We start from the raw sequence: 12,318 nt of genomic DNA on the forward strand, positions 1-12,318 counted from the left end.
TAATACTTTTAATGTGTTTTTACTATAATTTAGGACATATTAAACACCCTCTGGCACTTATTCGGCAACCGCCGTTTTTACCCAGAAAAATCAGGGACTTGAAAAATCATATAAACTGCAAAGTGCCGAAAATGCCCAGCCCACTCCTCTAACAAACTAAATATAATATAACCTAACCACCTAACTAACCAAACTTAACTGATTATTAACCTTCGTTTGACAAAAAAAAAAAACCATCATTTTCGGCATATTGCTAGTAAACCTAAGCATGGATTAGGTCGGGTTAGGTTAGATTATATTTAGTTAGGTAGAGGAGTGTAGTTAGCAAACTAAATATAACTTAATATAATCTCAATCTAACCTAACTTTACCTAACATAACCTAACCCGACCTAACCCATGCTTAGGATAGCAATATGCCGAAAATGACAGATTTTTTGTACCAAAGTAAGGTTAGGTTAGGTTAGATTAATTTATATTATATTTGGGAAATTTGGGTAATATTTACATTAAAATGGCATATAATCAATCAATAAAATGTGAATTGTGCTATTAACTTCGATTTTACAGTGTAAACATTGTAAGTAGTGCAGATTCAATGTTCCTAATAAAAGATTTAAAAAAAACTTCAAAAAATCTTAGTAAATTCAGTTTTTGTGACAGCAGAAAAATTTTTGCACCATTATTTTCAGGTAAAAATCTAGTTTCTAATGATATATAACTTACTATAGAACGCTCGGTCACCCTCATCTAAATAATTACCATAGCCTAGGCCTACTTAAGTTATGCTTAGTGTTAGGTTTTGGCATCATACTTACATACACTGTGAAGCATGCAGCATTTGATGTGTGTATTGTCTTTTGAGGTTGCATTTAGAATAACAGTTTGCATTGTTTTCTTTATATATAGTTTTTTGACAGTTAAACATAAAATCTTCATAATTAAAATCACTTAAATCTTCCATAGTAATCAACTTAGTGTAATACTCAAATTTGCACTTTGCACTGCACTCGGCAGCCTAAGTCTACTTGTTTATTAAATAGGACTTGGAGTAGGCCTAAGCTGAAGCTCAAGCTGGGAAGCTCAAAACCTTGTTGATTCAGATTTGATAAACACAACATTTGAAGACAAAAAATCTGGCATTAATTGTATAACACATTCAATTGTAACTAGTGTACCAGTTTACAAAGCTAAGAGATCTTATTACTCAGGACAAACTTGAAAGCTAGGGTGGGTAAGGTAAAGAAAGGGGATGAGGACTATTTAGAATTAGGTTTAGGTATAAATAAATATTTAAATAGCCTAGTTTGTTTTGTTTACATCTACATGTACATTTTTTTTTTATGTACATGTTCCTTCCTCCATATTTCGCGCGCAGGAAAACTAGCTTTGAGGCAGACTTTTAGTAACTAGGTGTACAAAACAGTTGTCTGCTTGCAATGATTGAGCCATAGATAAAACGGGTCTGACTTAGGGGAGGTACGAATGAGGCATTTAGTTCAAAATTCCTCCGTGAACAGCGCTGTAGTAGAGAGCACTTTGGCAATGAAGGTTTACTAATCGCAAAAATAGTTCTGTTCATAAAATAAAATTATAAATGCCTCAAATTCAATTTTATAATTTTTTAATTATAAAATTAAACTATCATAACCTAACCGAACTAACCAAACTTGCTGATAATTAAATAATATAAAAAAGTTAAGTAATAGAAAAAATAATTATGTTTAATAAATAAAACTAGAAATTGCTCAATTAAAATTTTATAATGACTTAATAATAAAATTAAACTGTCATAACCGAACCAAACCAACCAAACTTGCTGATAATGAAAAAATCTTAGACAAAAAGTTAATGCTACCAGCGGGATTCGAACCCGGGACCTAAAACTCATCAGCCCGGCACGCTGACCACTAGACCACCGAGGACAATGTCCACAACCCGTATTGTTACGCCAATAGCGTTCCCTCAGCTAATAAGAAGCCCACAGCTGTCACCGTAGGCTCTTCTATACCTCCCCTGAGTAAATACCAGATAAAACATAGTCCCTTAGTAGATTTTCCATCCTTATGGAACAGCTGAAGCCAATTTTATTGTTAGTTCTGTCCGTTTTTCTGTAGATGTCGCATATTAATCAAATACTTTTTTAAAGTCAATGCTACATCTGTTTCTCGTAAATGAATTATAAACTTGCAGCGTAGACTTCTCATCCCATTGTAAATTTTGAAGCTCGTTTTTCATGTCTAGTTCATGTACGCCACACTGGGCGCTAGTGTAGACGAAATTTTGTTTCTATTATTTTAGGGTTAATTTCTTGGTTTGTGCTTTACTGTTTGGTTAAATAACTAGGGGACAATTTATTGTTTATGATTAGATCGTATTATTTGGTTAAACGAGGTTTTAAATGACTGTATTAACGGGAAACAAATTGTAAACAAAACACGACCTCTACATAAACCGTACAGAACTAACAGTAAAATTGTCTTCACCTGTTCCATTAGGATGAGAAATCTGGAATATGTTTTATTTATGCTTGCAGTATGCAATGTCAATTGTATATTTTGGTTCACATAGGCCCAGCGCACACGGTGTGACTGTTTTAAAACTTTCGTTGCAAACCAGTTGCGCGTGCAACTGTTTTGAGACCTCGGCAAATGTGTTATTGTGGGAAGGCGCACACGACGCAACTGGTTGTATGCGATTTCAAAAGTTCAAATAAGGGTGAACCCAATGTTCTCTCAGTACCCTTCGCTGTCTTCGGTATTGATAATAGCTAATAAAGTCTTCTCCGTCTGAGTCCGACGTAGTAAGCGCACTTAAGGCCTTAAAACAACGTAACTGCACTAAATTTGCACTCCACTGATTGCATAATACACGCAACTGTAGTTGTAAAACAGTCACAGCGTGTGCGGACAGAAAGTTTTGTTTCAGTTGTAAACTGGTTCCAGACGCAACTGGTTTGCAACAGTTGTTGTAAAACAGTCACACCGTGTGCGCTGGGCCATAAATGGAATGTCTACTTGCAGCATTCAAAGTCAATTATAACTTATAAGTCTGGTTCACGTAAATGTCTACTTGCAGAACCATAGTTTATGTTTCATCTGGTTCTCATAAATTACATGTCAATGATTCAATAATACATAAGATCAATTTATTTCCTGTAGAACTTACAATTAATATACAAGTCATTGGAAAACATCAAATTCTACATTATAAAATACATTATAAAATATACATTAAGATCTATGAATAAAAAGAATTCCTTCAACATCATATAATAAAAAGGAAATGCATACATAATGTGACCTTAACTCACCATGCAAAGAATGAAAAAGAAAACAAAACAGTACACTCGGCAAACCATCAGTCAAAAATAAGTACTTACATATTCTTTTTTTAGTTTATAGAATTCGTCAATACTATACAATGGGTTGGCCAGGAGGAGACATTCCACGCCCCTTTTGAAATGGTTACTTGGAAGGTTCCGGGCTGTACAAGATAACACATTGAATAGTTTAATGTCATAGTTACTTTGTAATTTCTTAAGCCTAACAAAAGGTACATTTACATCCTGTTTACTTCTAGTATTGTACGAGTGGATGTCGCTACTGAGCTCGAGAGCGCCCAACTCCTCCTTAGTTTTGATGAGCGTCTGGAAGATAAACAGATTGTAAACTGTCATGAGGGATTCAGCCTGCTTAAAGATAGGCTCACAGTGATCCAGGCGCTTGGCCCCTGCTACTATTCGTATAGCTTTTTTTTGGAGAAGTAGGACTCTCTCGACTCCAGGAGCGGCACCATAAAGTCTCAGTCCATAAGTGATGATGCTCTGGAAAAAGGCCACATACGCAGTCCTTAACCACTCTTTTGGTACACAGTACCTTAAACTTACGAAGCTAGTGCACAACCCTAGCCAGTCGGCTATAAACATAATAAATATGACTGTTCCAATCCAGCTTACAGTCTAGGTAAATGCCTAAAAGCTTTACGCTTGTTACCTCATGCTCAATGTTTCGGAGACTGAAAACAATAGATTGGGGTTTTTCTTGATTTAAAAAGAAATAGTTTGCCCGGAACCAGGTAGATGCAACATTTAAAGATTGATTTAAAGCCAAGTTCAACTCCACAGCACTATTTCTAGCTTCCACAATTGTAGTGTCGTCTGCATAACAAACAACACCATTACCAAGGCACATGGGAAGGTCATTAATCATTATATTGAAGAGCAGGGGCCCGAGTAGAGAGCTCTGCGGAACGCCATGGATTAGGTTGCTGATACTTGAGGTTTTACCATTTAGGGACACCAGCTGCCCGCGCTCGGCCAGATAGGACCTCGACCTCAGCAATAGAAATTTAACTTGTTTAATAAAATAAAATAAATAAAATTTAATAAAACAGCGTCAATAGTGTCAAAGGCCTTGCTGAGGGCACACAGGGTGGCCCCAGCAAAACCGCCACTTTCAAACGACTCAAAGATAGGCTTAGTCAAAGAGTACACTGCATCTATTGTGCCGCGGCCCCACCTGAATCCGAACTGGGCATCTGCCATCAGGTTATTCGATTCTAGATAATAAGAGAGTTGTTCTTTAATAATTCCTTCAAACACCTTGGAGAAAACAGGTAAAATAGATATGGGCCTGAAATTTTCAGGAACATTGTGGTTTCCTTTCTTATAGATAGGAACTACTCTAGCGGATTTCTACCCCCGGATATTTACCCCCATGAAAAAACGCCTACGTCATTTTGACGTCACGAAGGGCGGGGCCTATACGCGGTCAAGAAACTGCCCGCGACTGGAAATCTACCAACGGACATCTACCCCCGGACATCTACCCCCGGAAATCTACCCCCCGTGGTCAGCTCTGCCACGTATCGGCCAATATTCATTGTTGTAATTGATTTTATTAATTGCTTTATGTAAATCAACGGCTCTTCGGTTAATCATTACCCTCTATTATCTAGTATTAAGCATGTGATATGTCATTGTCTTGATTCACATTATCTATCTTCCTAATTAAATAAGCTTTAACAGCCCTTTTTCACCCGAACAACTTTTCCGATTTTAATGATTGAGGTGTAATTTTAAATCTTAAGATCCAGCGCAACGCAAAATGGTAATTAAAACGATATTTCGATAAAGGGCTTCAAAAATTTGACCCTTAAGCATTTGATATATTTCCAGACAGTGACTTAAATGGTTGACCAACTTTCACTTTCACATACAGCTAACGACGACATACGTCAAATATTTTCAACATTTAATGTAAACATATCCCGGTGGCAGCTAGAAAAAAATCATCTTCATCCAAACAGCTGTTCGTTATATCATATATGTCTTATTTTTCAAACAGATTATTAGTATGTCATAAATGACGTATGCGGTAAACATTAGGGGAAAACTTTACAAAATTGCACATAATTGAGGTTTTGAACGTCCGTTATTTTAATTTTAATTCAAAAGTGAGGCCATATTTTATTTGCTAAAGCCATTCTTGCCAATCCAATGAATCCAAAAAGACAATTTGAATCGAATCCCGATGGATGCATGGATCTTATCTCGTTTTTTAGGAGAAGTTCGCGTAAATGCCTTCTGGGCCGTTACAGACAGACAGACGGGCAGAAATTGAGATAAGACTTGTTTCGGCTTCTTCAATGCATAAAACTAAAAATAACCAAAAAAGATCATAATTCTGAGCAATGTACAGACAAAACTCTAATTTTATTTAAATAGATTCGTAAAGTGTGAGACTAAATTACTTACTTAATTCCCGTCACAGTTCAATAAAATATGTCTATTCAGGACATGTTTCGGTGTTAAAACACCATCGTCAGCTTCAGGTACATAATGTAGAGTTGATCAGTTGTTAAAATCGTCAGAAGATAAACACAGTACGAACACGAATAAATACATAAAACAATTAAACATTTTAAATACCCCCGCTCTGTGCTCATGCATGCGCCGTTAGCTGTTACTGTCTGTGAAAGTGAAAGTTGGTCAACCATTTAAGTCACTGTCTGGAAATAAATCAAATGCTTAAGGGTCAAACTTTTGAAGCCCTTTATCAAAATATCGTTTTATTTACCATTTTGCGTTGCGCTGGATCTTAAGATTTAATAATTTATAAATAAAAATACTTTTTAAAAATGCCACGTTTTTAAACGCACTAAAAAGTATAAAATAATTTATAAAATTTTGAGAGAATAAATACTTTTGTAAGATTTAAAACTAAAAACGTGGGGTGCATGCTGATTTACAATTAACTTCACCTATTGAACTATTATGATCTATTGCATGCGTCCCACGTTTTTCGTTTTAAATCTTACAAGTATTTCTTCTCTCAAAATTTTATAAATTATTTTATACTTTTTAGTGCGTTAAAAAACGTGACAATTTTAAAAAGTATTTTTATTTATAAATTATTATCTAGTTTTTAGTCTTTAATGTGTAAATATGTTAAAGTTTTATCTATGGTTAAATCTATTTTATATAGCCTCTTAATACATAACCAAAACCAAAAACCTTATTATCTGTAATCAGATGTTTTATCTTTACTTTGAAATTATCTATTAGTATAAAAGAGGATGTTTGTATATATATATATATATATATATATATTTGTTTGGCAGTGATAAACTCAGACACCGCTGAACCGATTGCCACGAAACTTGGTACATACGTGTAGAATTTCATGGAATAGGTTTATACACCATCAATTTCGTGATCCGTCCAATCGGCTCCGCCCCAGTGGCTCTGGAGTTTCCCATGTTAGCCTTATGAGAAATGGAATTAATGAATCTTAACAGCTGTTTCAATTAAACAAGTTGGTTCTGTTCTATGATGTTCAATAGCATTAAAGTTACAAGGATTACCAACAGGGTGCAGCACTATTATTTCTTTTACATTTATGACAACAGCTAATTTGCAACCAAAAGGTGAGTGAGCGTAGCGAACGAACTTCAACCTGGACGTGATTGAGCCATGCGAACGAGATCATCTTGAAAATTAAGAAGTTAAACGGGGCAAAGCCCGCGGGTTACAGCTAGTTGTTTTATAAATTATAATATCTCGGGAGCAGAACCTGTACCTCTTAACCTCTGCACTTATAACTGTCAAATTTAAGTATTTACAGCTGACTTAAATTAATTTATATCTTTACATTCTTTTAAAATATAAACAAGGAAAATTTGGAAGCCAAAGGGGCGTAGCCCAAGGGAAATGTGAAAATTAAATGATATAATATTGCATTGTCATCCATTTATGAGCTATGTTTCAAATTTCAAGTTTCTAACTCATCGGGAAGTATCAAAATTTGCAAGAAAGCGATTTAATAAAATAAGCCCATGGGGCGTAGCCCAAGGGAAATATGAAATTTAAATGATATAATATTGCATTGTCTTCCATTTGTGAGCTATGTTTCAAGTTTCAAGTCTCTAGCTCGTCGGGAAGTTAGTATAAAATTGATTTCAAAATTTGTACCGGCCAGAAAGCGAGCTAATAAAAACGTTTTAATAAAATTACACCTCAATCATAAAAATCGGTGAAGTAGTTCGGGTGAAAAAGGGCTGTTACAGCTTATTTCATTAGGAAGATAGATAATGTTAAACAAGACAATGACATATCACATGCTTAATACTAGATATTAGAGGGTAATGATTAACCGAAGAGCCGTTGATTTACATAAAGCAATTAATAATAAAATCAATTACAACAATGAATATTGGCCGATACGTGGCAGAGCTGACCATGGGGGGTAGATTTCCGGGGGTAGATGTCCGGGGGTAGATGTCCGTTGGTAGATTTCCAGTCGCGGGCAGTTTCTCGACCGTGTATAGGCCCCGCCCCTCGTGACGTCAAAATGACGTAGGCGTTTTTTCATGGGGGTAAATATCCGGGGGTAGAAATCCGCTACCCCTATTTTACAACCCTCGCCACCCCTACACATGCAAAGAAAGAGAGACAGTAAAACAGCTGTCGAAGTCGATCGGGTCGACCTAGCCTCGGTCAACTCGCTTTCTTTTTCTTCGCCTACAAGCGTTTGAATAGGGGGCGCGTGAGAACTACTTGTGTGATGCGGCACGCGTAATACCGGAAAAGGCTTTCAGGTAGTTCTACAGAGCAACAGAGCGCCGCCAGAATTGGGTCGCAGGGTCGCGTTTGAGTTGCCACTTTGCTATTGAAGACTCTTAAATAACGTACTTCTGCCAGAATTGAATGAATGAATGAAAGAAGTGCTTTATTGAACTAAAGATTTTCCTTACAAACCTAGGCTCCTCGCAGGAAGCCACAATGACTTACACTAAAACCGTAATGGTTCATAGAACCGTCTACGGGGTTGGCATACACTTTTTAGAAAATTTTTTTAAACTATAAATTAAATTCTGGACTAAAATCAAAAGTAAAAAGTCTGAAATAAAAATGTTTAATTAAAGCGAATGAAACTAAAAAATAAAATAGCTGGCTCACAACCCAATATATGTTATAGATCCATATATACACACACAAATACATACACATACATATATTAAAACCAATACCCCCACCCTAAAAAAATCTTGTCTTAAAGTCAGTGAATTTTACCTTGAATCTAATTCTGGAGTAAGACAATTTCAAATAATTTTTATACGTTAAATTCGATTATCAATCCCCACCTAAAATGCCAAGCTTCTTTTAAATACCCACCCAAAGCGCGCCAATCCCTCCCATTCATAAAACTCAAAAAATCTTCCCACTCCAATACGTGATTAGAAAAATACTTCTTTCTTATATGAGACAAAACCGGGCATCTACCTACAAAATGGAAAATGTTTTCGTCCTCTTGAAAATTACAAAGAGAGCAATGAAAATGTTGTTCTAAAATCCAAGGCTTATAATTCAGATGTATTCCTCAGCTCTTGCCTTGAAAATCCAACGTTGTAAATTCATACTAATATTATCTGAAAGATAAGACCGATGGCAGAGATTTAAGTCAAGATGTGGTGATAACGACATTCCAGCGCGGCTTGATTCCAGGCCTGCTTGGTCGCCGTCCTAACTGACTCTACAACTCTTATCAGCTGATCATGCTTTGATCCTAAACATTCAATATTAAAGTCTATGTTAATAACATGCATTTGACCTAAATTCCTCCATTCTCTAGCCCAGGCTACGTTTTTAAAAATAACTTGCTTGGCAAAAAAGTTTGTAAGTCTGTTCGCTGGGAGCGACAAAGATTGTATTAAATAACTGACATTTGACATTAAGGTATAACAATACATATTTTCTATTCCTGTCTCTAAATGCAAAATATAATTTGGCACATTCTTTGGAAGGCAAAATATTTTCTTAATAAATAATTTCAAAATTCCCTCAACCTGTTGACTCTCTTTAAAACCCCAAACTTGGCTTCCGTAACACATTATTGATCTAATCAATGAATTAAACGCGAAAACCTTGGAGCTCAACGGGACATTTCCATTGTTAAAAAAATCTCTCCACAACGAATTCATGGCAAATTTTGCAGCTACAGATTTTTCTCGCAAATGACTTTCCCACGACAGTTTTGTAGTTAATAATATTCCCAAATACTTATATTGATTTACAACCTCTATTCGTTTCCCTTTATAAAACCACTTATCTCTGCCACGTAACCTCCCTCCTTTTCTGAATACCATAATTTTAGATTTATTTAAATTCACTCTTAAATTCCAAAGATCACAATAACGCTCTAGATTTGCGATCATTTTTTGTAGGACTGTTGCGGTAGGAGCTAACAATACAAGGTCATCTGCATACAACAATACATTTACATTCAAACCTCCAAACTTACAAACCCCCTCTAACTCGTCTGGTATGTCGTTAATGAAAAGTGAGAATAACAAAGGAGATCCAACACATCCCTGTTTCAAACCTATATTAGTATCAAAAAATCCTGTAACTCCGTGTTCACATTTAATTCCAGCTGAAGTACCTGTATACAAATCTTTAATTACACTTAAACATTTAGTCGAAATGCCAAAACAAGATAACTTGTAGAATAAAGCAGTGCTGTCAATTGTATCAAATGCTGACTCAAAATCTACAAAAAAATGCAAACAGGTTTTCTTATCGCGCTTCAGTTTGTAGAGACACAATTTTTGTTAGATTAAAAATATTGTCCACTGTCGAGTAACCTTTCCGAAACCCTGCTTGACACTCAGCCAGAGTTTGCCGTTCATTGACCCAACTATTTATTCTATTAAAAACAATACCTGCGTATATTTTTGCTACACAATCAATAAAAGAAAGTCCTCTATAATCCTGAATATTATTTAAATCGCCCTTTTTATGTGGTGGAAAGATAATAGATTTTTTGAAACTGTTTGGAACACTTTTTGAGCTAAACATTAAGTTATAAACTTTACACAATTTTTGTAAAAAAGTATCTGAACTGTTTTTATAAAATTCGTACGGAATACCATCGCTTCCGGGTGCTTTGCATTTTTTCGCTGTTTTCAGAACTGCTTTAATTTCACACACACTTATATCGCTGTCTAGATAAGGATCTTCAATGTACGGTTCAGCATAAACTACGCTCGATATACATATTTTTGGATTCAACAAATTCCGGAAATGCCTCTCCCATTCATCAGCTCCAATTGAACCTACTACTACGTTCTTCTTTCTCTTAAACCGGTTAATAGCTTCCCATGTCTGTTTTGTATTTTTATGGTTGCCGAGATTGTTTATTAAATCGTTTTGAGATTGTGCCTTTTTCTGTTTGCAAAGTAATTTAAACTCTTTGTTTTTCTCCAAATACAAACTTCTTGCCCCAACGGAGTTCGTTTTTCTAAAAGTATTTAAAAATTTAAATACTTTTTTCCTCATTGAAAAACATTCCCAATCAAACCATGATTGTTTGCCTTGAAATCCAGACTTGTCATAGTTTGTTTTACTGCCAAGCTTACTGTGTTTCACATGTGCCGATACCTTAATACAATTGATTAAATTGTTAACATCTTCTTGACAATCGCCTACAATATTTAAATTATTAACCACAGAACTTAACTTATTTTTATAATTTATCTCATCGTTATCAGTCCATTTAAGCCTTGGTAATAATGGAAGCACAGTGCCAGCATTATTTAAATTTACAGTGAAATTCATTTTAAGATGCAATATTATCGGCATGTGATCAGAACCTATTTGTTTTAGTACACTAAAATCCCTTATTACATCCAGACAATCTAATGAGACCAAAGCGTAATCTATAACAGATGTCCCTTTTGCACTAATAAAAGTATACTCCCCTTGACTGTCATTTTTTGTCCTACCATTAATTATAACAAACCCATAATTTTCGCACATTTCTAAAATCGGTTTACCTTTACTGTTTACTACAAAATCCTTTGACTTTCTGACCTTTAGAACAGTATCCTTCAATATATCTAACTGATTAGGAATTTGTTGTAAACTAGCTGTTCTTCCATTTAGATCACCCATAATAACAAAACTTTTTTGTGGATTGTCAGTAAGAAATTGGTTAACTCTCTGAAAATCATTTTCCCAACAATTATAATTAAGGTAAAGAGGCAAGATTGACAATTCTTTGCTGTTATGCAGCCTTTTAACATCGACGAGATTGAAATTATCTATTACTCCAAAACTAAGTTGATCTACGAATTTACTTTTTTAATTAATTCTTAATATTACCCCTCCTATTGCTCTCCCAAAACAATGTACCCTCTGAGCAAATTCAAACTTAATCTTAAAACCTTGGAAAAAGTCAACAAAAAAACTCTCTTTCATTTTCTGTAATAAAAGTCTCTATTAAAATAAAAATATCACACCCATTAATTAATCGTTTAAATGAACTACAACTAACTTTTGATTTTAGTCCACACATACATTGTATGAAATAACCTTAAGGGAATGTTCATTTTTGAGGTCGGCGTCATCGGTGTCCTCTTCTCCCTCGGGATTGGCGTAGGTTGCTCAATCTTGAGTGGTGGCGGCGGAGGCTGATGTTGGTGTTGTCCCAAGCTGTCCTAGTGGCGTCTGATAAATGATAAATGATAAATGATTTATTCAGCCATTCAGTATTTACAAATATACAATAGGCATTGTCAAAAAACAGCCAAAATAAACAATACAGAAAGGTGCAATAAACTAAAAACTATAAAATCAGCAAAAACCATGCAGGTGCACAAGCAAGCAAAATAAATAAATATAGTACATATACCTTTCAGATTCCTATTCTAAGGTACAATAAATGGGCCATGCTTCATAGCAACAAAAAATTCTTCTGTCTTATAAAAAGGGTTTGCCAATAGCCACTTCTTCAGAATGATTTTAAATTTTGAATTT

General features: G+C 35.1%; 1 protein-coding gene across 2 annotated transcripts in view; it reads right to left on the reverse strand.

The window, feature by feature from the left end:
• LOC129000837 (fidgetin-like protein 1) overlaps window positions 1-1,261 on the reverse strand; it is a 59,444-nt gene extending 58,183 nt beyond the window's left edge. The window contains exon 1 of one of the 2 annotated variants that reach the window (XM_054427916.1): window positions 818-1,261. In XM_054427916.1, the coding sequence (XP_054283891.1) occupies window positions 818-963 (146 nt within the window). In that variant the 5' untranslated portion in view covers window positions 964-1,261. The remainder of the gene's footprint in view (window positions 1-817) is intronic. The other variant, XM_054427993.1, reaches the window with a different exon arrangement.
• Between the last annotated feature and the right edge of the window lie 11,057 nt (window positions 1,262-12,318).

This window comes from Macrosteles quadrilineatus, unplaced genomic scaffold (assembly GCF_028750875.1).
Source record: "Macrosteles quadrilineatus isolate MER2022 unplaced genomic scaffold, UCM_ALF_1.0 Scaffold_1__1_contigs__length_201487025, whole genome shotgun sequence".
In the NCBI taxonomy this organism is placed as follows: Eukaryota; Metazoa; Arthropoda; class Insecta; order Hemiptera; family Cicadellidae; genus Macrosteles; species Macrosteles quadrilineatus.